General features: G+C 38.7%; 1 protein-coding gene across 1 annotated transcript; it reads right to left on the bottom strand.

The window, feature by feature from the left end:
- Positions 1-337: 337 nt before the first annotated feature.
- Positions 338-25249, bottom strand: chrm4a (cholinergic receptor, muscarinic 4a). Its single transcript, XM_003966374.2, has 7 exons — positions 24761-25249; positions 11879-12474; positions 9007-9161; positions 7963-8164; positions 7799-7885; positions 4951-5220; positions 338-3637 (listed from the first exon to the last, which is right to left on the bottom strand). The coding sequence occupies exons 1-7, from the start codon at positions 24813-24815 to the stop codon at positions 3392-3394; spliced, it is 1611 nt and encodes a 536-aa protein (XP_003966423.2). The 5' UTR covers positions 24816-25249; the 3' UTR covers positions 338-3391.
- Positions 25250-26533: the final 1284 nt, after the last annotated feature.

Genomic DNA, 26533 nt, shown 5'->3' with positions numbered 1-26533 from the left:
TAAAGAAGGAGTTAAAAGGTCAAAGCCAGGTCTTTGAAGTCTGGGGCTAAGGCATCTCCAGTCCTTACTTAGCTTAACCTTGAGACAGTTGTTAGTTAGCAAAATAACAAAAAGTTATGAATGGACTTTAGTGGAATTTTCAAGAAGCATTAATAACGGGTGAAGGAACAGGTTATTAAATTTAGGTGATGTTCTCAGAGGGATTTTGACCTTATGAAGATCAAAGCGAAGGGCTTTTGATCCTAAAGCAAATCCTGTTATGAAACCTTGTGTTATTGTGTGTCATGGTCCTGGGTTTCCTTTAGCTCCAGTGCCTTGTTTTTGTTCTCTCCCCTTCTTTGTCACTCTCATTAGCCTCACCTGACCCAGCTGCAACCATCATCTCTCTTTAAAAGACTGGCCAGGGCTTTGGTCTAGTTCCAGATAGTTCAGCATGTTTTGGTCTGTGCCAGCTGCAGCATGGTTGTTGGGCGTTCCAGTCAGTTTAAAGAACCCGTCACCTGTGGTTTCTCTTTTTTTGGTGCCTCTCTTAAAGAGATTGTTACCTGCCCTTGCAGCAGTTTTTAGGTTTTTGCTCTCCCTGGAGTTTCCAGCACTTATTGTTTGGTGGTTTAGCTTCTGGATTTACCATCATGCTGAGTTTTTAATAAACGCCCCTTTATACTGACATAGCATGTGCGTCAGTCTCTGCCTGGACAGCCCATTATGCTACTGCTTATGCTATACTAGTGCTGATCAACTAATTTTAAAGTTGAATAACCTCCATTGACGGAAGACAGCCTTAAATCTCTCTGTCCCCGTGCTTGTTTGGCAGAGGTCTGCACTCTCTGGGTGCTTTTTTCCTAGCTATGCAAAGGTTGTTAAGCTGAAGGGAGGAGATGCTGATGAAACATATTTAAACGTGAACTTTTCATATCCAGTTTAGGTCGTTTAAGTGGATGAGTGTAAAGGCTGTAGGAAATTGCCCCTGAAATGGAAGCGCTGTTCTAGTCATCCAGAGCTGAGTCACCCACACAGCTTAGTTTAATTACATGCACTTTTCTCCTGAATTCTGTGTGGTCCTTTCAACTTTAAACTTCAAATTTATCAGAAGTGCTAATACTGTATCAAGTCTTGGATATATTTTTAAGATAGTAAAAGGCGGGTATACAGACAAAGAGTAAACATTAGATCAGAATAAATGTGCACTATCCTCAATTTCTCTCTTACTACCAACTGATTTTGTGCCATTCAACCGAAGGGGGGAAAAAAAACAGCCTGAGTCATGCATTGGAGCGAGTATTTCCCAGTCTCAGGGTACATGAACAGGGAGTCACAATTTCATTTTTTTCTCTATTTTTCTCCTCTAGTGTAAGCAATAAGTTGACAAGTGCCTGAGCCATGCTAAGCTGACAGTCACATTATAAGTAGACCAAATCCAACACACAAGTCGCTGAGTCACCAAGGACTTCTTTTAGCACTTGGTGGTGGACTAACAGATGTTTCATGTCTCTGAGGTAAGGACTATGTTAAAATGGGCCTCGTTTTTTTTCTTTTGGTGCCGATTATATGAGTCAAGTAGACCAGGAGAAAAAGGCTCACATTACTTTTTTTTCTTAAACTCTGATCTTCTAATATCAGATGGAGATTAATGTGTCATCTACATGGAAGTAACAAAAATATTGTATGTTTCTTTTAAAAAAAACTACCAAAATCATTATTTCAAAAATGATTATTAGTATTATTAAATCCTAAAGTTTAGGGATTAGGACTAAACAAGAAATTCCTATATTGTCTGTAACTAGTTATTTTCTATTTACTCTGTTCATGTTTTTTTAATCTCCTGTAAAGTACACTTTTCCTAATTCCCTCACCCCCATTCTATCACTGTGACGTGTGCTCCCATCCAGCTGCTGCCTCTTCTGCATCTTTGATTTTCTCTTTGTGAGGCTCCATCTGTTTCCTCGGCTCAGATACTACCCAAAATAATTTCATAGTGGTAGATCTGCTTTTCTAAATGTATCGCACTTGTGGAAAGTCATTTCTAGAAAGAAAATATCATAAGTCGACCTAACATGGCAATAGATCGTTTTTATCCATAAATCATTTAAGATGGCCTAAGGTAAAATTGTAAACTTAAAACAGACAGACAGAGGAAGAAACTATTCATTCTATCTTAGAGGAACTAAGGAAATCCCCTCCTCATTTACTGTAAACATAATTAAGCTGGCAACACAGCTAATGATTTTAAGATGTGTGATGGAGTCGAAGGCAGCCCCACACCATCTCTGATATTCCAGATCGATTCCAGATAGGGCTGCGACCCGCAATAGCACGTGTGTGATATTGAGGTCGGTCCACACGGTCTAGAGTTTCAGAGGATAATAATGTCAAAACCAGTTGTAGTTCGATATCTGAGGTCTCCCAGGTTTTTAAACTCGATTACGATCTGTAAAATACATTCCCCCGTCTCCTTTTCTTGCCAAAGCCCCAAAGGCCTTTCTTTCATCACTCTGCATACAGTGCAAAATATTGGCACAACAGCAGGTTGTTGCTTCTGATATGTGGTGTTGCACAGTAGGGTTTAGATCAAGCTAGGCCACACAGCCAGGAGCCCACACACTGTCAGAGAATCAATGCTGGCCAAAGCCTTAGAATTATAAAGTCAGGTTTTAAAATATTCTGGAATAGATGCCAAATATATTGGAAATGGTGTAATTTTGATGACAACAAAATGATGATTTGTCTTCACACACTTTGCACTTATTTCTCTCATGTGATCAGCATCTGTTCATTTCAGAACATCTGTAAAATCATTTAACTTTTTTTTGGCTTTTAGACCATGTGACCTATAATCTGAATAGCATGTATTAGCAGTAGAACCCATCTAGAAAATAGTACTAAAAATAATTGAGGGCATAGAAAAACCGACCAATATGCTTGAAACACTGTAATATGATCATCCATCCATCCATCCATCCATCCATCCATCCATCCATCCATCCATCCATCCATCCATCCATCCATCCATCCATCCATCCATCCATCCATCCATCCATCCATCCATCCATCCATCCATCCATTTAGTGAATCTAAAATTGTATTTAACTTTTTTCTACTTCAGTACTGACAGCTTGCTTTACTGCTTGATTTACTAATTCATTTATTTTCCTGGGCAGAATTCCTGGTTTTGGGAATTTCATCGACCAATGGGGATGTGTATCATCCGTTTGCAGAATAATATAGTCGCTTATACCCAGCAGTTGCCTCTTTTTAGAAGAACTAGTCACTTATTTTACCCTCGATTCTATCTCTCACCTTCCAGCTTTCTTTCCTCTCACGAGTCCCATGTCCTCTGAACTGAACACCCCTTCCCTTCCCTTTCATTTTCCATTTTCATCTTTTTCCCATTTCATCTCGTACCTATGTTTTTATACTGGCAGAGCAAGAGATTCTTGAATGTCTTTTTGAACGTGGCATTGCACAGTGCGTAACAAGCCGGGTTTATAGTAGAGTTGACATAACACAGCCAATATCCAATTGCCCACACAGTGTCTGGCACACAGGACTGGCAGAAGGTTGAGATCAACACCATGACGTTATACGGTGTCCACGTAATGATGAAAGCCAACAGGATGGCAAAGATGGTCTTGGTCACCTGTAACATCAGATAGGAAAAGTATGACAAGGAGGGTTAAAAAATAAAACCAATTCTTGATTAATCAGGACATGCTACTGTATACAGGTAAAAGCTCCATATAACCTCGGACCATCCTTTCCAGACCATCCTCATCCCAGCTGCCTCTTGCAGCTCCTTGGTAAGAATGCCAAGGCTTTCAGGGCAAGATTAGCAACATGATCCATCCAACGCTTGCCAAGCCCAGTGACCTCTGAAGGAAACTTTAGATGTTTGTATTTGCGACTAGTGATTTAGGACCTTTGCCTTCCATGTCACCTATGTCTTTGTGGTATATCATTTTTTGGGTGCCTCTGTTTTGTATTAAGCTAGCTCAGGTAGGACAGGTGACACCAGTTGTTTAACCTGCTATGTCATGAATCCCTGCTGGATTGTGACTTTTGAAGGACTGGGTTGGCCTTGATTTAGTCCTCCTTAAAAGATTGACTCTCAGGACACTCTACATCTTTTGACTCGTTTGAGCTACCCCACTAACTCTTGTTGTGCTTAATAAAGTGCACCTTGGCATTTCCAGTGATAGCTCACGTGTTTGGGGGAAATGATGAGTACTTCCAAAAATATTCATCCTACTCACTTGAGCTGCAAATCGCAACAGTAGTTGAAGGTTAGTGCTTATAACTTGCAAAAACTGGCAGGGAATTGCAAGGGCATCAAACCTGGACTACTGAATGTTCAAAACATATAGTCGTCGGTCGGTTTGGGAAAAATAATCCACTCAATCAAATTGAATCCTCCAAAAGACCATAAACTTGCTTATATTGGTGCTTTCCAACACCTGCTCAAGGCTATCCAAAATGATTGCTTATCCTGAACTCCCGTTTCATGCATGAGCACAACTCCTGCAAAAACAATTGTCCAGCCCCTCAGGAGGAGATTGGTTTAAAAGCGAAAACTCTATGATGAGGTAAGCCTAAATCTGACCAGTTTTTATCTCTTAGACTCCTAAACTAGCTCAGCATCCTTCTCCACCAGAAAGGCCTTATTCCATAACTCGCCTGTTTCTTAATCCAGAAAGCACCAGATCCCCTACCAAGGATAGGTGCTGGACCCTCTCGCATTTGGAAAGTCCTGATCACAAAGGGACTGGCCTTTTGGCCCTTGTCCCTGGTAACCTGCTGGGGCCCGCCATGTGTAAGAGTGTAAAATAATGTCTCAGTCAATTATGAAGATTCACGTTTGTTTGTTCACAGTCAGTTCATATAATGTGAAACCATTTGTTGCTTTCCAGTGATTTGTTTATATCGGCTATATATCCACAGAAGATATTTACATACTTTCTTTTCTCTGGCAGCCATCTGTCTTTTTCTCTTCACTTGGCTTCTCGCAATGCTCGCAAATTTTCTTGCCACAGTTCTTGGACGACTGATGGGGATTGAATGTCTCTCAGCTCCCTCTACAGGAGGAACGATCTCCAAAGCAGTGATGCATTCATCTCCAGCCCTCTTCGTTACAATCTTTATCTTTGACCACTTTGAATTGGAGCTGATCTTCGGTTCAGCAGGATTCACTGTTGCTGTAGCAACTGGGTTGGAATGTGTTGCCACCTGTACAAAATCCAAAAGCGATCTCTCGTTAATACAACACAAGTTTTCAAAAACATAAACACTACTAAAACCTTTAGAGTAATGCTGCTGTAGCATAAAATATTAAGTCTTTATGTACTTAAAGAAAGTAGAATTTAAGTCCCACCAAATTGATTAAGACATTGGAAATCTCTGCATTGTAACCAGTTCCTTAGTTTGTAAATAGACTGGTTTAGTGTTTGGATACTGGGTCAATTTGATAAGTTGATTAATAGACTATGTTTTGTAGTTCAGGGTCTATTATTAAAAGTATCAGGGTGGACAGATACAACACTGCGTAGTTGTTGTTGCCAGGCTTTTTTTTTTATCTTTAAAAGTTAATAACGACTGAACGTACTGGTTATTGTGTCCTAGAAGAGAAGAAAGTGAACACCAACATTCCAGCAATCTAGGACTCTGACAGGGGCTGAACTACTTCTGTACTTATCATGCATCCACCTCTGCCATACATGCATATGTCATTCAGAGAGCAGCTGAAAGAGTGCCTATGAAAAAGGTTGGGGGAGGCTGATTCTTGACCCAGCTTAATAATTCGATGAGTGTAAGAGTAAATACGGGTTGGCAATGTCAAGGAGATTTATATTGGTACCTTGCAGGGGCTACTCATGACCCATTTTTCTTCCTCCTCCGTGAAGAAACTTTTTTATTACACAGTTTCTTAGTTTTGAAGTTGTTCATGTACAAATGTCTAAAAGAAAGCAATCATTAATTAAAATATTTATTATTTAGACTTCTGTGGTCCATATACGACACCGTGTAGCACTAGTATTTATTATTTACAATGCCTTTGACCTTTATTTTTCCTAATCAAAATGACACTTATTGCAGTATTTCCATCAAATCTTCACTGCTGTTGCACTGGATTTCTGCTGCCTGAGGTTTTATCACCAGGGGCCAACATTCCGGTATATTCCTTGATCTTTTGTGTCTCGTCCTAAAATAAGGCTGTCATGCTCATTAATCCCCAGCCTGAAGCACACCCAGTTGGGCACATTGTGTCCTGTTCTCTTGTTACTTCAAGAAACGAAGGAGTTAAAAAGTTTTGAAACGACCCGTGGGACCTATTGTTCATGGTGATACATTTTCAATGAAGTCAAGTATGCTTTTCATCAGAATAAAAATGAAAAGCATACTTTTCCCTAACCCTAACCCTAACCCTAACCCTAACCCTAACCCTAAATCTATCCAAGAGATAGAATCCACTGGTGAGTTCAACAACAATAAATGTCCTGTAAAGTAAGTCTCCTTTTCATAGTCTCGAAAACGTGGCATGTCAAAAAGACTTGAAAATTCAGGCGTATCAAGAACGTCTATACTTGAAGGACACCGCCAGTGTAAACACACACAGTGCTTTAAGTAGGCAAAAGTGCCAGCATGTGATGAAAAATAACTACCATAATTTGGTCCTTTGATTTTAACAAATTTAACATGCGGATCTATGCTCCTTTAAATCCCCAATCATTAACTAGGCTGACGGCTGGATTCACAGTCAAAATCAAAGGAAATATAAGATCACAGAATGATCCAAACACTCCCTATAATGTATGGGCATGCTTCTGAGACGACAGTTGATCTCTGGGGGAGGGAAACGCCCCCCTGACCTTAATTAGAGCATCAGTAAGCTTCTGGACAGTCCAGGGTTGACAGATGTGCTAGACTGAATGCCGAAAATGGGCAGGCCACTTAATAACGTCAATGCCTTCGTCAGCCAGCAGCTGCTGACATAAATTGTCGCGCACAAGCAGGAACCCAGTGTGCTGTTGCCAGGCCGTGAGCAAGGCCCTCACTCATGGAGTCTGTTTCTGGCAGTTTGGGCAGAAACTTGGACACAAGGGAGCAAAAAGCGATCCTGATGCTGGGATGTTGCATTCCTATGACCCCTCGACCTCTCCTGTTGTACTTGTCTGTCCACTGATATCTTATCTGTGTGCTTGAGACTATGCTGGGATACACAGAAAATGGCCTGTCCAGGGACATATGGCCACAGCCATTCTGGAGAAGCTGCACTTTAATAACTGCCTAACTAACCGTTACATCCATTTGTTTGTCCCATTTGAACAAAAACAGGTGAAACTGAAGGTTGTCCAAAATATCATTGACTTGGAGCTAGTGATGTGATGATTATGTGTTCTCTTTTAAAAATTTGCATGTTGTTTCTATAGCATGGAAATAGATTGGCTTGCCCAGATATTATACATAAACGTTGTGGTCAGACCACAAAACATCAGTGATTATGAGTAGGGGTGCAAGATCATAAGAGAAAAATTTAAGAGAATAAAGGGATAAAGCTGAAATTACATCAAAACAGTTCACTGTATGCTGTCTTTGAAAAAAAGGCTGTTTACAAGTTCATAAGAATAAATTAACACGGAATTAAAGGAGGATGGCTTGGCTACACACAAAATCAGTCTATACACAAGAGGGATAAACGCTTGTTCTAAAGTCTGTGAAAAAATGTCATATTTAGCGTTATACGATGACTTCAAAAGCATTTTAATAATGTTTTTAAAAGCAGGAAATGTCAAAATAAACTACTAACCTGAGGTACCCCATCATTTTTGTTGTTGTCCTTTGGTTCTGTGGGGGTGATAAAAGCTGTGGATGAGTCGTTGGAGCTCTCTTTTTCCTGGATAGATTGGATAAGCCGTGAGCCATAAAAACAATGAGTGCGTTGCTATTTATTGAGGCTGTAGGAGTCAGTACCTGTGTAAGCCCTGGGCTGGGTTGTGCTGGAGGCTGCTGTTGAACTGGTTTTGGTTCGTCAACTTTACCATTCTTTACAGTGTCTACTGCGGTCATTGTGGAGTCTAGACTTAATTTGGGACTGGAGCGTGGACTGGCATGAGGGCTGGTTTCATTATTGTTGTTCTGCTTTAACAGGTGACTTTTAATCAAGTTGGGAGTTCTAGAAAAGCACAAATAACACATTGATTACAAAATTTTGCAAACAAACTACCAAAACTTTCATTTTTTTTGGTCACTATTTTTTGGAACAAATAATGCCTGTTGTGTACATGTAGCATCTGCAGCTGAAATAAATCCAAAAATGACTTTAAATCTCATTTGGCAAGTAACAGTACAATGATTACTACAGGAAAATAATAATAATAATGCATTCCTATGCCATTATTGTTACGATTGTTACTATCATTGCTTTGTTGCTTACTATAATACTATTTTTATAGTCAAAACTGTTAAATATTCTAATCAACTTTAGATTGTAACATGACACCATGCAGATATATGAGAAAACTCAATCAATCAATCAATCAATCAATCAATCAATCAATCAATCAATGTTTGAAACATTTCTTCTCAAAAGATCATCAGTTTTCCCCCTGGACTAGTAACTGTAACTACTGGAGTCGTCCTCCCGACCCCCAGAAAATGTGACTGTGAAACCACCTCTGTCCTAAAAACTGGCCGAAAAGAGTGAAAAAGAAATCAGCTGAAAAGCTTTCAGGAAACTAATTAGGATTAGGTTTTCTCTCCTTATTGCTGATGAGCTTATGGGTATGTCGGTCATGTTCTCTGAAAACAGCTTGAAGGAATTTCTGGGTAATTAACAGTTCTTAAAAAAAGCAATGACAATGGTTTTTTAAAAGCGTTTTGAAAACATTTTTACAAATCTATATTTTTAATTTAAATACATTTCAAAGCAGACACAAAGACATAAAGTTAGTGTGGACAGATAGAGAGAGAGAGAGAGGGGGAGAGAGATTAATTTAGTGTCACTGATGACCTTACTTTATCCCTTTCTTCTCTTTCTTCTCTTCCCTGTGTTTGGAAACTCTACTTCTGGAGGCCAGAGAAATGTTGATGTACAGGACTGTCATGATGATGACTGGAAGATAGAATGCTGCTATAGCTGTCCCAAATGTCACTGCAGGGTTAGAAAGGAACTAAATAAAAAAAGAGACATAGATCAGTTGGGTACCGGCAGGCAATTGTTTTTACAGTATACTACAGACATATTTCATTTTTAATTAGCTACACTTTTGTATAGCAAAGTTCAAAAATCATTAAAACCCAAAATACTTTTTAAAAATGTTTTTAGTGTTGCTTATGCAACAAATGGCTTTGATTACTTCCACTAATTAGTTGTAAACTTGCACAAGCAATAAACATCATATTGTCTGGAAAGAGTGTCAGGGAAAGGCAAGCGAAATACAGATCTGAGACTATTTTGATAGGTTATGGAGCCTTTAAGAGTAGGAGAGGTAGCATTTTACCCTGAGATTAGGCTGAGAATAATTAAAATTTCAGATTCTGGCAATGACTGTCTGGATCAGCATTTGGAACAGCATTTCAGAGGAATGTTTTACAGCGCTTCACTCAGTGTATGCAATCATTCTGAAATAAAAAAAACACCTCTTCATTACTTGTCGCTTTCAAAAGGTAGCTGAAGAACTTAAATGCAGATGGTTTTCAGTGTGGGAAATGTGAATGTGTATCCATTACTGAGAGCTCCAGGCACCTCAAAGTCATGAAGCTTTTGTCATAAAGTGCAGTTCCAGCGCACATATCAAAATAAAAATGTGTATGTGGAATAGGGGGTGGAAATATATATTATACATGATATGATATCTTTTTCTGCACCATTTCGGTGGAGAAGCCAATGCAATCTATGTATGCCCGGCAAAAAATCACTCTGTGACAGAATTGTGGCTTGGATCTTCCTGGAAAGTCTGATTTTGTTCAACTTCATAAACATGTGTTTGAGACTTTGATGGTTTTGGAGAAGCACTTGGGCCAGTAACACTGAGGCTGCTCAGTAAATGCGAGATGTTGGGTTTTGAAACATGTTCTTGCCACGTCTTCAACCACTTTACACTGTCGAACACCTGGAATTCCTTACTGAATTAAGATTGCTTTGATTAATGGCAATTACTTATTGTAAGTCAGTGGACTTGACAATCAGCCAAACACCAAGACAAGGATGAAGATATAACAAGGATGAATTGTCTGCTCTTGTAACGCACGTGACATTTTCTCAAGTGTGATCTCAAAGAAACTGAGTAACTTAGATCCATATACGTTGACAGAAGGTGTCTCTGGAGCTACTCGGAAAAGCTGGGCAGCATGTCCCAGTCAGGCACTCCAGGCACCTTCTCTCATTGCAAAGATGTGACCATGTGGTCATTCAGAGGACAGACTCTGTCATGCCTCAACACAAGATACTTAAGAAAATTGCCTTCCCTGCTGGGAAGATGATGCCAGACAGTTCCTTGTGAGGAGACGTAAAGAAAAACAAAACATGCAGCCCTTTTCTCACATAATCACATAATTGCACCATTTCAGTGCCATCCTTCGCTATTTAAGTTTAAATTGACGTTCGTTTCATAGCTATTATATTTGCATCTGGCTCTGCTTAATGTAGGAAGAGGGATACATGCACACACTCTGAAACACACATATGGAAGGCCATGGGCAGGATTACAGGGAAAAAACATTAATAAAGACTGCAATGGTCACACATATAGAAAAATCAGGTCTTGTAATCTATTGAAATGCATTCAATTTTCACGCAATGGCTGTACTAAGCTTTGTGAAGAATAGATTCTTTGTAATTATGGTAGAAAATGGTGCTCCACATAATAGACCGTTGATAATTGACTTTATATGCTATCAACTCAAAATGAACGACAGTGAAATCCAAGAAGATATTTCACAATATTTTTTCCTACACACTGTATGACATAGGCCAGTAATTTTCCAAATGTGTTTTTGCAATAATTGTATTTTTGTTTGCATATAGTGACTTATAATTACAATAAACCAATTATTGGCACACCAGCAGCTCTTAGGAAGAAATTCAAATCATATGAAACATCCGTAACCTAAGAAACACGCCCAGGTCAAAAAGGAATTTTATTCTAATATTAGTCTACATGAAATAAGTACATTGTCTCCAGATATAACATTCAAAAATGGTAGGACTGAATCTTGTGCATGGCTTAACAGTGTTTAATGGTGTCTATATTTATTAAGATCTTTTTATAGCCTTTAATTTTACTACATTTTATTTAAAAGACATGTCATAAGTTGGGGATCAATGTTATAATTGTGTCATCATGATTTTGCATGGATGCTATTAAAATCTGTTCTGGCATCAAATATTAGAATGTTCTTTTTTTATGTGATCACACCATCAACTTTCACGCTACGAATGATTACGGTAACTTCACTACCGCCTCTACTTACAGTATTCCTCTGCTATAAAAACAACATCTCATGATGAACACAATGTGGTGGGTCAGCATAGAATTGCAAAGTTCAATAAATTAAATAAATAAATAAATAAATTTCTTCATTTAGCAGCCCCCAGGGAGCCTACCAACCCATTCTGGGGTCCGAGTGCACCGCTGCATGACTTTTTATTCAAATAGATGTAGTACATTGGCTCTAATGCAGCATGCACCTGCAAAGCAATTAGCAATAAATGGGATTAAGTAAAAGTAGAATACATGAGCTGTCCGTGTATGGAATGGAGTGGAAATGTAGCAGAAGTAGCTCCCTAAATGTTATTTAATGTCTTTAATGTTGAGTTTTTTTGTTAATCAGTACTTTAAGAATGTTAGTTAAGTTGACAAGCAGTGAAATCTGAAAACTCCAGTACCTGAATATAACATTCTCCAGGTAGGACCGTTCGCTCTCCAACGATGAACTGCCAGAACAAAATGGCAGGAGCCCACAAGATGAAGGACAAGATCCAGGCAGCTGCAATCATTAATCCTGCCATCTTTGTTGTCCTTCGTGTTGGATATGTTAAGGGCTTGGTCACACAGAAATAGCGATCAAAACTGATGATTAGTAAGTTCATCACTGAAGCGTTTGACACAACATAATCTAGTGCTAGCCATAAGTCACAGACGACAGGACCGAGGGGCCAGTAGCCCACTATGATATAGACTGTGTACAAATTCATGCTAAACACGCCGATGATCAAGTCAGCACAGGCTAATGAAAATAAGAAATAGTTATTGACAGTTTGTAGGTGGCGGTTTACTTTGATAGAGAGCATGACTAAAATGTTTCCTGTAACAGTCACAAAACTCAGAGATCCTGTAACAAGTGCAATAAAAAACATCTCCAGGGCTTTGTATGGACTTGCTCTCCCCATTCTGTCCTCCACACGGAAACATGATGTTGTTGAGTCATTGGTGGACACGTTGCATGATGCGTTGGAGAACAGGTCGGTTGTGACAGACGACCCTGGAAACGAGATGATATCATAATTACTTGGTCAGAAGTTATAAGTTATCTTTAAAAACTGGATGGTGAAATTAGTTCCCTGAGTAGCAGTGGGCAGCAACCCTGTACGGGGGCAGCATTTGGGGGTTAGTTAAATAGTAATAAAAATGTAGACTGAAAAGTAATTCATCTGAGTTTAGATTTAAATGACCACAAACAACAGGATTCTAGCAATGTTATTCATAAACAACAAAACATATTAACCAGATTTTGCTCCTTATTTTGTGCTGTTAGTTTAAATAAGATTTTTCAAAGTCCTTGTTTGGCTGATTCCTCTGTCAGAGACATGGAGTTTTATTAAGTCTGCTATCTAAGGTTGGACCTGATTTAAAGGATTTGACGTTGTTCAGTGCAGCAAACTGGTTTCAGTGAGAACGAGCAACCTTGTCTCCAGTAGCAGCGGCATTCAAACAAAAGCATTAAGACATTTGGAGTAAATTTGAATTGACCATAACTTTGATGTTCACTTACATGATAACTATAATTTTTTTTTTTTAATAATTGAGAAAAGAGATGTGTGCCTTCATTTCTGATGTTCAGCATAATACGTAATTGATGGATGTGATTTGAGGAAGTCGTTTAGCAGAACTCCTTTTTGTGAAACTGCTTTCACAGCAAAGACCTTATGCAGCAAAGTAAATGTCTTATTTTATCGTCGCCTACTCATCCATCTGCTCTTTGCCTGAAACTGCTCTTTTAAAGGTCAGATTCTGTGTTTGTTTAAAACTCCTAGAGGCAATCTGACTTGTCTTTGCAACTGGGCCAATATTGGGAGAGTCGAAAGCAAGAGTAAAATCCTTGTATCTTTAGAAAGGCAAGACTGAATTTGGGATTTTCAAAGAAACTTCCCACAGTTGGAAATCGGGTTTCCTCAGGCTTGATCTCAGACTGCTCACATCAATACACAAAATACTGACAAAAGATTCTTCTGCACAGTTTCTGTTATTATTCAAAAAAAGGATCACATGGTGGGGAGGCATTAATACATTGTTATAAATAACCTGCATTGGGAGTTTGGGCTGAGAGTAATGTTTAGTCAAATCAAATACCACCGGTACTGAGCCAAATAAGACAACGAAATAATTTAAAAAAAATAATTTTTAATAATAATTATAATAATTATAATAATTATAATTTTTAAAAGCCATCAAGCACTCAAATCAAACACTTTACTTGTACAGTAACTTTTGTATAACAAACCACAGAAAGTGATTTATAGAGATAAAACAAGCAGCACAAAATAGCAAAACATTTTGAGCAGAAAAGGACAAGCCCTCCCTCCCCTCCTCCGTAATTGCACACTGAAATAACCACTCTCACACACGCACACACTCACAGGAAGTGGTGTCAAGGAGAACACCCCAATCCCAGAAGCCCGTGAGCCTCCTGGTCTTTCAGGGACAGCTGGACTCCCCAGGACAGCCTCCCTGCTCTTGGCATTGCTGTCAGGCACTCTTAGTTTGTAATAACTAAGATTTTTGTTCAGTGTTCAATGTTTTATTTTGGGAGTGTGTGACAGTCTCCTGGCCAGTCTCCTGGCCTTCTGGCCCATCCCTGCAATTGTCTGACATCACATACTGTGTTTATGTCTAATCTTTATACAGGCAAGAATATTTTCATTTTAATCTTACCGCAAACGTCCCACATTCAATTCAATTGTTTATTCCATTTTATTTTATTTTCAAATTCCATTTCTGTATGTAGTTCGAGCTGATTACGTGTGCACAAGCTTAGATTTGGTAAAACCTTTGATGTGATCACCTCCACTTGTTCTCTTACTCCTTCATCAGCCCTTTTTTATATTTTTAAGCATCCATTATTCTGTTGGTCTGAATCGACTCGTTCTATAAGACTTTAGTTTATAGTTGTCCAGAACCTCAGTTCATTCAATTCTCCAACAATTATGGAATAATTGTTTCCATTCTGTCCTCACCACATACTCTATGTGCCTGTTCTTAACGGTGCCTCCTACAACCAGCTCTTACATGCTGGACTGTATCCAGGGCAACTTTGCTCTTGTACAGTTGATTTTCATCAGCCGCCTCATTTATCTCTAAATAGCACATGTTTAACATGGAAATTGAACTCTGAAAACATGCAAAGACATTCTATAATGACAGAAAACCAAGAAATAGAAGCGTAAGATATATTATTGTGATTAAGAGACAACAATACCTTCCAGGAAGTGAAGTGAAGGAGAGCGCCCTGAACAAACTGAAGAGGCAGTATTTTATTATAGACAGAGGTAGCTTTTTCATTGGCTGTTCTGTCACACTCGTCCATCCCTGTGTCCAACATTACATAACATGCAGATCTTATAAGCTCTTTCCGGTCTTCCCAATGTACCCAAAGAGCCTTATTGTCTCAATACAAAGCCTAAGGACCTTCAGAACTGCTGCATTCCAGGCAACAAACATTTCTTCATGCTCAGACTGAGAGACCATGATGAGCAAATGTAGGAATATATAATAATACTTTCTGAAATTATTTCAATAGCCTTATCCTGCCTAGTTCCGCTACTTCATTCCTTTCAGTTGCTCTTTTCAACACCTGTTTGACTGCATTTACACCCAATGGCATCATAGTGTCACTGCAGTAGTTTCTGTGGATGCAGATCAGTGACTCAAAATGTCCCTCAGTGTTGGTGGACAGCTTTTATCCCATCCATACATCCTAGGAGAGGACGCCATTACACTTCAACACTGAGAGCCACCCTCAGTGATGATCTCGCTCAAGGGTTGTGGTCCATGCAGAAGAGGTGTGGGAGGCTATCTATCTATCTATCTATCTATCTATCTATCTATCTATCTATCTATCTATCTATCTATCTATCTATCTATCTATCTATCTATCTATCTATCTATCTATCTATCTATCTATCTATCTATCTATCTATCTATCCATCCATCCATCCATCCATCCATCCATCCATACATACATACATCCATCCATACATACATACATACATACACGCACATGTAGATTATGTTATCTTATAGTTCAGTTTTACAGTGAATACACTATGCAGAAGGAAAATCCTGAGCGCAAATCCAATTTGCTGCACATCATCCCATGGGAAATGAGCAAACCTGGAGGTTTATTCAGATGCTTGGGCACAGCAGCTAACCTTGATCATTGCTTACAATACTGCCATCTGTGAAACAGTTACCTTGTTCCTTGAGTCTGAGACCTTGAAATTCCACTAAATGTGAGCTACAAACAAACCCCCAAACAGCACAAGCAAAAGTGGACTCCAGTAATTAGCTGGAGCTGTTATAAATGGATTTGTATTCACAACTGCAAGCTTATGTGTTGACAGTTTGAAGCATTCAAGGTTTCTTTTTACTACTCAGTCTTCTTTTATTGTTGTTGCTTTTCTCTTGGAAAGAGACAATAAAATCTTCTGCAAAATCCATCCATCCATCCATCCATCCATCCATCCATCCATCCATCCATCCATCCATCCATCCATCCATCCATCCATCCATCTCCTGTTCCATCAGGACCACAGCTAGCGCTGAATTGCTAGTATGATGATAGTGTGACTGACAGTGTCACTACATGCAACAATCACCGTGTCAGCTTGTCTTTACACAACAGACAGGGAAAACAGAGCCACAAAAAGATCTCATTCTAATTCTAAAATTGTGAGTTTGGCTCCAATACACAAAGAAAATGTAATAAATAATCACAGCTAATGACTATACTCCCGTCAAATTTATGCCACTTTTCACCAAAGCACCGGTGATTTTATTATTTATATCATTCTGTTGTATTTATATATAATCCTGATGGTATGATACAGTATTTAAAATAAATACATTTAGAAGGTTTTCCTGATCAATGAAAATTCTATTACAGTGATCCCTCGCTATATCGCTTTTCATCTTTCACGGCTTCGCTGCTTCACGGATTTTTTTTGCGAGTCGTTCATTGCAGTTCTCAAATATAATCGAAGGTGGCATATCCGTTTATAAAAATCTTCTTGCTCAGAAAAAGAAAGAGCGCCAACAACTACCCATAACAATGTTCTTCTCTCGGAGAAAGACTCCTGCGCCTTCAGTAGAAACAGACGCTCCAGCGGAGCGGAGTCAGGGCGAAGAGGCACAGCTGGGACTGTGAAATACGCGAGTGACAATGTTTCCAACCTTGTATTACTAGATTAAAATTATTGTTTTAAACAAATTTTGGGCTTTAAAACAGGTTTTGATTGGTTTCATTCTATAGTTCAGTATTGCATTGTAAAATAAAAATAAAAAATAAAGCTGACTACTTCACGGATTTCACTTTTCGCGTGTTATTTTTGGAACGCAACTCCCGCGATAAACGAGGGATCACTGTACACCATGTAATCTGGAACATTATAAAATACAGAACACGTGCGCTCACATTTGTAAACTAAATCTATATAAAAACAGTCAGATAAAGATATACTTTCGCAAAAACCTGATTACTCAGCTTTGTTCTGGTTGGTTAAGAAATGATCAACTGTCTCAAATATCAAATTGGCATAACAGCATTGAGGAGGAGTGTGGAATCTACTACATGGCTGACTAACTAAATATTAATGCAAAAACATAATTTCATCAGCAATGTAAGAACTTACCCTAATGTTTAGTTTTTGTGCATAACACCAGCCATAACCACTCATCATCCATCCATCCATCCATCCATCCCTTTACAATGATTTCTTCATTCAGAGTTACACAGCATTTATACTGTATATATTCAAAACATACCGATGAGCTAATTTTTGTGCACCAATATATGAAGTGAATGTGAATGGATACAGACTTTAAATCTGAAGCCCTGTGAGTAATTAGGATGGCCGCAAAGACAATGTGTAGATACTTTCCCCTCCAATTTGCCATAGGCAGGCAGTTCCAGCCTTCACATTAGGGAGACAAGTGGGATATGGTCAATTCCATGAGCACAATAATGCATATAGAAAGATAACACCAGCATGCACACCTTTTTGATGAGTGACCAGATGAAGTCACACAAATAATTCACATGAAATGACACAAGCTTGAAATATGTAGCTGTGTATATTTAATTACAATTAAATATGTAAATATGTGTATATGTAATTACAATTACACTTGGTTACTGTTGTTATCCTTGTAACTATATTTTCCTAAAAACCAGGAGGAATGTTTAAAGAAAATTAACAATTGAAACATTATTTTAAAGATCTCTTTTAAAAAGACACATCTCCATTAGACAGATAAACATACAATAATAAAATTCAATGACAAGTGATCAAATGCAAAAAGGTTATGCTTATAAGATAGTGGTGTTGACATTAACGTGATTGTAGCATTTTTTTTTTCATTTTGTAGTAATTTGGAGGTTGAATTGCTCGTTTCTCTATCTTATACCTTTCACCTACTATGATTCACAGACTTGTATAGCTCATTGTATCACTTTTCTGGACCATTTACAAAAATTCATGCTCAGGAATTTGAAATCCAATGTTGTCCTGTCTCCCTGGTGCCTCGTTGGCATGTTTCAATTTGTACCAAGCACCAGAGGATATGTGCACATTGGGCAAATGAGAAGCTAATGGCTGACAGCGTGTGTTTATTGTAGAGTTCCAGTGTCAGTATAATGGAGGGTAATGCTGAGCATGTCGACATTTTCACCCAGTTGATGCAATATTTGTGTTGGATCAATTTAAACTAATTCTGCTCCTTGTCATAACAGGGTTATCAAGAAGATTGAAAGTAATTGTTTCTTATTTGAACTCTGGGTGGTTACACATGCTAAGGTATGGCAGAGAAAATGCATAATATTAATGTATTCCTACAGAGTGGTAGTGAAGCCGATCGTCCCTGTTCAGTACAATCTAAAAAGCAATATCAGTGGCTACCTCACCCCTGCCTCAATGTTTCTATTTGGTGCTTGAAAATTTCTACATTTCTTTTATCAGCATTTCCCAGCTACATGTAAAATTCAACAATTTAACTGAGTTTTATGTCATAACTTTGAACCAAACAAACACAACAGCAGCAGGACATTTTGGTCTGGTTCAAGTCTGACTTATACGGTGCAAGTTTTGCACAGACTGTTGGGAAACAACAGTCAAAGAGTCATTATAGAAGAACAGTTAACAAATACCGGGAACACATGCACACATCTGTGTCTGGAGCATGTATGCAGAGCCCTGCAGGCGGCAAATGTGATGTGTGCAACATTACTGAGTATTCATACCATTAACTTGCATTTGCATGCAAAAAATAAATAATGAACTGGAATGCACTGGTAGAATGCTTCCCATTGCATTCATCTTTAATGTGCATCTTTAACGTCTGAGACTGAACATGGATGATGCAAAATGGGTCAGCTGAACATCTTTATCATGTCCATGTGTTGGTCAGACCTGAGCACTATACTGCATGGTAGGCAAGGAACCCATGTGCAATGTTGTATAAACACCATAATTTAATGGTAAATGAATTCATTCTTTTGTACACACGCACACACGCACACACACAGAAACTCTTACGCAACTCTGCTTTCTTCTGTCATCATCACATCTTCAATTTCAATCACTCATAACATATGTTGCGGTGCTGTTCAAGCCTAGCAGACATCTGAGAGCGAGTTATTCTATTGGCCATTTGTTTGCAGGAAACGTTGGACTGTCCTTCAAACCTCTGTTTGTTTTCAGGCCTTCCTGCTCGCCCACTCCACCCATATCTGCTCTGGAGCTTTAATGGCAGGAACGTAACAACTGTCAGAGGTTTTAGGCATGTTTGAGCTGTACAGCACACATTAATGGTCGCATTGTACATGTGGCGTCTTTAATGTATTTAAGTGTAACGTGATGTCCGATGTGCAAAGCCAGAGAGGCAGAGGAATTCTGACATTTTCCAAATATCCTAAGAAACTGTTTCTTTTGAAATATTCAGATGATCACGATGAGACATGATATTTCATAAATCTTTCATCAATCATTTATTTATTTGTTTACTGATGTTGACACTGTACCTGGTCTCCAGACTGACAAATAAGTTTCTTGTTTGGGGCATATTTTGAAGTACTACTGTTGTGAGTTTTACGTTTGAATGTAAACTTTAAAGCCAAAAAGGTAAAAACAAATAAAAATAAAAGCTCTGTAAAGAACTGATTTGGATATTCTGTGAAATTCAGAACATAGACAGACATGATACACATTGCTACTGATTTCATCAACATCATCATCATCATCATCATCATCATCATCGTCATTGCCATCGTCATCGTCATCATCATCATATGCAACACTGTCAGCAACAAGACTTTAAGCTCCCTGCTGCTGCTGCAACATTTAAAGTCTCGCTAACATGCGCGTGTATTTGCATACTCCACAGCCAGTTAGTGGCCAGTGTGCAGTTAAAATATTCATCTGGAATTAGAAGTATGCTGAATTATACAACTGTCAATGTTCCATTCTGTTTTATACTGTATTTAATTTATTGGGACTTTGGTAAGTCATTTCGAGTTACTGAAAACAAAACATTGAAATTGGCAATCAAGTTTAATTTGATCAGTTTTCATTTTTAATGTCATCAGTTGCGGTGCACTTTGTTTTCTATATTAAGAAGGTTTTCACATGTCAGAAATAACATCTACATATTCCAGAAGGTATCCAGAATCCCACATCGTGCAATGTCAGTTATAGTCATATAAAGCTCACCATCACACAAATAACGCAGCAGGCATAAAAGTGAGAAATCAAAAGATGTTACGATGTTTGGAATCCCAGAATTTGTTCTACTTTTGAGAAGTGGGGGGGCTAGATGTAACATTAATTCTTTCTGTGTTTCAACAAAGTCATTGATGCTTCCCTGACTCGTGGTGCCTTCGGAGCGCTGGAATTTTGGCTCACGGGGCATAGCACTTTGTATATTTAAAACACCCTAAAACTGAAGAAAAATGAAAACAGTTTTGACTAAAGATGGAGAGGAACAGGCACGTTGGAAAGAAGAAGCTCTCACCGGCGCCGCTATCGCTATGATGTAATGTAGCATCTCTAATGAGACCATGTCAAAAGGCATTCTGGAACAGGGTATAAAAGAATATGCTTTGCTTTTTAGCGATACAACAAAACACTTCAAATTTTAATTGTTTTTTCCATAATATCACTTTTTTTGTGAACAGCCTTGCAAATTCATGAACTTGTTCATTTGGTGCGATGTTCAGAGCAGCCAATTGGCAGTCTGTCTTTGATTTGTTCTCATGTTTTTATAGCAAGATGGTTTATTAACTATTTTAGAAATGTATCCCATTGTTTGATGCAACTTCATTTTAATGCTTAATTTCATTTTCTTCCCTTTGGTGGTCTTTTAACACTCGCTGTCCCTTCATAATGCAGCAAGCCTTTATTATGTAGTAAAACCAAAGCAAAAGAATTTTTAAAATAAATAAATAAATAAGAATAGGCACAATTTCAGAATAGTCCTTCGATTCAACAGTTCCCCATGGGCCTCCTGCTGTTTTGTTATTGAAACTTCAGACTAAAGGAAAGCCTGACTAAGCCCACAGGTCCCATTAAACAAACCACAACATCAGGCTAATTGCTGGGCTCAGGCTCTCAAACCCAACATACCACACGTGCACAGATAATTATACACCACAGATCATGACAGAGACAATATACAATATGTATTTCAATGGGTTAAAGGAGCATGGCTATAACAATGCCAAAGTACGTCAGTTTCATATTATTAAATGGCAATAAATAATAAATAATATAACCAGGACATAAATAATGTAAATATTAATCATTTATATTGGATTTCTATTCACAATGCAAGACCAATTAAAGGTTCCACCCAGTTTTTGTGGCTGCATAAATTACTATTACTTGATTATCAAATATATTGGGATCATTGACTTCTGTGGTCAGAATGTATCTCAGGATTAGACTTAGTAATCATAGAGACTGTTAATTAAATATGGAAATGATAAACGTTACAAATCCAAAGCTAAACAAATGTATATTATCATTTAAAAAAAAATAATTAATTAAGCATAACAAAAGGAATATGTAGCATTGCTCAAATAACATTTGAATAAAGAAGATGCAATTAAAACTGTCCAGACTAAAACGACTTATCTACTAAATGGTGCGAGTTTGTGTTAACAGTTGCACAGCATTTTAAAGGTCATTTGACGTTCAAAGCCTTTCACCATTTAATGCTGCACAGTTTTAATCTATATATATATATTTACTGTATGCGTGTGTGTGTTCATGTACAGTTATATGAAGGAAAATGGCTGCAGTAGAATGTGACAGCACCCCTCCAGTTGACTGCCTACACTGGCTTGCAGGCTAGCTTCATTAATGCTGTCTGAAGATGCCTGGGATTCTGCAGTCTAAAGATCTCAGCCTCCCAATTCACACTGGTGATATTAAATATTTAAGCATTAATTTCCCCCCAAGGCTGTCAGAGCTTTTCAACCCCAATTACACCACTTTGCTAAAAAATATGAAAGAATATTTCAAACACTGGACTTAACTACAACTTTGGAAAAAATGGTGGCACACGTTAACATAAATTAACATGTACATTTTCCTGAAATGAATATGACATGCAGTATTACGCACATTTTTACAGCAGCTTCTAACTTACTGTGTTCATTCTCCTTTACATTCATTTCATGTGTATGTCTGGCAAAAAAAAAAAAAACCCAACCTCTTCCCAGCAGAACTGTTTTACCAGTATTTGCTGTCAAATACTGTATACCAGTGATTAAATACACACAAAATTCATTAGATATTTAATGTGCACACCCAACTCAACAGTCTTTTATACTTTTTTGTTGTTGTTTTCGTGGCAGTTTTATCCCTTTCGAGGTCAATTGGAGGAGGCAGAAGTCTATCCCAGCTGCATATGGGTGAAGGCAGGATACGCCCCCGTCATTGGGAGTCTATTCAAGGGCCCTTAAATATGTTGTCAGTGACGACATGTGTAAGTAGCATATTGGCTCCCTTCTGGCTCCCTTCATTAAACAATCTGTTAATGTAATTAAGGACTGTATTAATTTAGAAAAACACATCCCGTAAGAAAACATGTTGCACAAAGAATCGGACGTTTGGCTTTAAATTGCGTAAAGCTTGGAGCACAACACTGTTTCACCATCTGGGTTGATTACATCAGAACAGAAAATAGATTAAATTATATATACGACTTCATTGGCTCAGACATATGTATTTAGGATTGATTATACAGTTATGATTTGTGGCTACTGAAGGTCCAGTCCACACTGCAGGACTGTTCAGAGGGCAGCCGCCGCCCTGCTGACCAGCTTAAGAAGTGAATCCTTCGTTATTCTAGCCAGAGAAATACTTGCTTCTCCTGATCGACTTTGTAAAAATATCTGCTGTTCACAAGATTGCAGCAGTGACAATCTACCGTCATCATTTTCAAATGAATTTCAGCTTTGAGAAAAAGAAAAAGAAATGAAGTATGTGTTAGGAGTGTGTATGGGAACATCTACATTAGGTGTATGAAATCCATGCCTGGCGCGCTGTTTCCTGGTGAGAGCAAAGGCAGCTGCCTTTTAAAAAAAATAGAACCAAATGTGCTACAATGTTTACTCACTCGGGGTAGCAAATTGCTATCGTCTCCTCGGTTGCCTAGCACCCATGATAGCCTATACCAAAAGAAAGCCCTGAGATAATAAATCAATTCTTGTGATTATTTTAAAGATTTTTGTGAAGACTATTTTGCAGCATCCATCAGCAATTATCTGAACCAGTACATTTTTTAACAGTCGTTTTGTTCTATGAACTTTAGATGGGCTAAAATGAGTAGGTCCTCCCCATTTCTGGCTTCAGTGTTGATTATGGGCTCCATAATCAACACTGAAGCCAGAAACATCCTGACCCCCCAAAAGATTGAGCCACTGCCACGTTCCAGTTAAACGGCCCACCATTTTTGGTCTGTAATCAGTTCAAGATATCGCTGTTACTCCATCGTGAACCTGTGGTTAGACAGAGCGTACATCTTGTCCCTGTGCCTGTCTAGATTGTCTCTGTCTACCCCACAATCCAGAAAAACACACTTAAGTATGATTGGAGACCGACCCCTCGGTGTGAGTGTGTGAATTAATGTCTAGGGTGGCCTCTCATCTGGTGACTGATGGGATGGACTTCAGAACCCCACGACCCTGATTAGGAACAATTGTCAATATATGGTAGGGTGAGTAATTGGATTGTAATAACATTTAGTTATTATTTTGGGATTATTATGATGGGTGGATGTGTTTTGTAATATACTGAAGGAGGAAGCACCAGGAAAGGGTTCTTTATGACAGCCTGTTCCTCAAAGATCATATGTATATGATGTGTTTAAGTCTTTCTGTCATTGAACACATTGAAAGTTTTCTAGCTGGTGGTAGATTGGAGGAGACAAAATAGAATAAAATTCTAAAAGTGTATAAAACAGGAGGGTTACTGAAGAAGGGAAGATGAATTTTTTAAAAAAGCTAGAAAATCCCTTTAAATATTGGCATTATCTATACAATGTCCAGTCAATGCAGAAAACGTCTGTCTTTTTTGCTGGTATGTATGTTTTGTATGAGCAAAATGCATATTTATTCTATTATCAGGAACAAATAACGCACCCAGCAAAAAATAAATCAATAAAAACCACAATATAGACTCTCCAACATCAAATCGTGTTTTTGAGGCAAATTTCTCATTCGCTCAGCACATTTACATAAGTATATTTAACTGACTCAAAGAAAAAGATGAGAAATATAAGAAGCAGTAATATTTCCAGAAATATTCATAAATGAATGCTCGAGACAGTAGACAGGGAGTTTAAGCAGGCTTTGATGTGTTTTTGTTCTTCTCTCACAGTTGTTTCCTTTTTTGACACTTGTGCTCCCCCTTCCCCTCCACACACACACACACACACACACACACACACACACACACACACACACACACACACACACACACACACCACCACCACCACCATCACCACCACCACTACTTTGATCACGTTGTTGAAATTGTTTTTTATTTTTTAAAACGTATTTCGTTTACGTACATGTTTGTAAGATTCTAACTGTTAGACACCTGACACCAAATTAAACTTTTAAGAGAAGATTTAAAGATAAAAAAAACCCAAAACCAACCAGTTCAAACCAGGCGCGCCACCACGTTACAATCCCATCCCATTCTAATTGCAATAAAAAGTCTAACATTGATTGAATGAATAACAGCTTCGGAAATGATGCGTTCACTCACCATTTAAGTTCCAGAGGGACTGAAGCCCCTCAACTCCGTTACTGTCATTACTCATGTTGCATGTTGAAACACCTCCGACTTAGTTCTCCGCTTTTCCCCTCCACCGGAGTCCTTTCTTCAAGTTTTCCACACCAAAAATGCGTCCGCGCTCTTCTTCAATAATTCCAATTGACTGTTTATGTGCGTGTATATGCGTGTCTGTGTGTGTGTGTGTGGGGTGGGGGTGGGGGTTGGTTATTCCTCCGTCTACTGGAGTGTCTTCTAGCGCTGTTCCTCAAATCACATTCACCTGTTTATTGCATTCATTTTCCTGCGCCTCAATCTGGTTGTTTTCTGTTCCGACCGTGTAAAACACGTCGCAAATGACCAGTGGCTGGTTATCAAGTATACTTATCGATTCAGTCAGATAATGTTAAAAGAGCTTGCATGGCACGTTTTTCTCGGGCATCAGAGCGCGTCGTTCTTTCAGAAAGACAGAGAGGAAGAGAGAGAGACAGAGAGAGGGAGGGAGAGAGAGATGGAGAGAGATAGACAGAGGGAGAGAGAGATGGAGAGAGAGAGGGGGAATAACAGTTGCTTATTCCGAGAGAAAGTGAGAGTGAGAGAGATTTATCAAGGCAGAGAGAGAGAGAGATGCATTGTGATGTCATTTTCCTCTGCTTCAAAAAAGCCATCATTTGAATATCATCTGTGGATGTGATTTCGGTGTCAACACGAATTCCATGTTTTCACAGCATGTTTTCTGTCTCTTCTGTATCCGTTGTTTGTCAAAAATAGCCTTTTTCCCTACTGAGAAAAGAAGCACTGTGGCACCGTGCAGACTGCGGCTTGGTAGGGGGACCCCTGCTGTGCTACCATGGCTGACCCTTCAGAACTGCAGGGGAAATGTTGCACTCACACAGAAGGCAACAATTTGCATCGACGTGGTTGTTCTCTGTGTCTTCCACCTCATTTCTGTTCATTTCTGTTCGAGTTAAAGAGTCCACCTTGACAAACAGCTGGGGTCTGATTGTTTTTAGTCATTGCTGTAAATCACAAAATTCTTAAAAACAGGGAAAAAAGAGAGGTTGAAAGAATGGAGCTGATGGGAAACTTCACTTGACTTTCTGTGAATCTGAGAAATTAGCTTGATAGTAACAGATTTACCGTGGTGACTGTCATGCATTGCATCACCATTTTTAGGACCAAGGATCCTATTTAGAAATTACTGTATGGTGGGAAAGGGGATCGTATGACAGCTTACAAATCAGCACCCCTGTAACTATTCCAGCAATGAATCACAAACTAAAAAGGAAAAAAGTTATTTAATTGATGTATAAGAAAACAAAAACGTGTGTGTGAAGAATATTGATTCTTCAAACAGAAAAGGAATGAGAAAAAGAAGAGTGGGGGCATTACACTTTATTTATATGGTTGAGCTGCAAACCTTACCTGCACACGTGCATGGACACGCACCCTGTGCATTATAGGCTGAAGCCGTTGATTCTGGCTCAGTCATTATCTTATACAACCCACTACAGAGAAGAGACTCTTTCTGCCTCTCTCACTCTCTCCTCTGTTTCTGTCTCTCCACCTTCCCCTCTTCGTCCGTCCGTCTGTTTGTCTGTCTGTGAGTGAGTGAGTGAGTGAGTGAGTGATTGAGTGAGTGAGTGAGTGAGAGAGAGAGTGAGTGAGACATGCAAAAACAGAAACCACTTGATCATTTGTGTTAATCAATTTGTAGCTATTACTAAAACTGCACACTTTTAAAAACGTGCTCTATTGTCCTCCACT

This window comes from Takifugu rubripes, chromosome 8, assembly GCF_901000725.2.
Source record: "Takifugu rubripes chromosome 8, fTakRub1.2, whole genome shotgun sequence".
Taxonomy (NCBI): domain Eukaryota; kingdom Metazoa; phylum Chordata; class Actinopteri; order Tetraodontiformes; family Tetraodontidae; genus Takifugu; species Takifugu rubripes.
The sequence above is the reverse complement of the archived record's forward strand: the minus strand, read 5'-3'. Positions and strand labels throughout refer to the sequence as shown.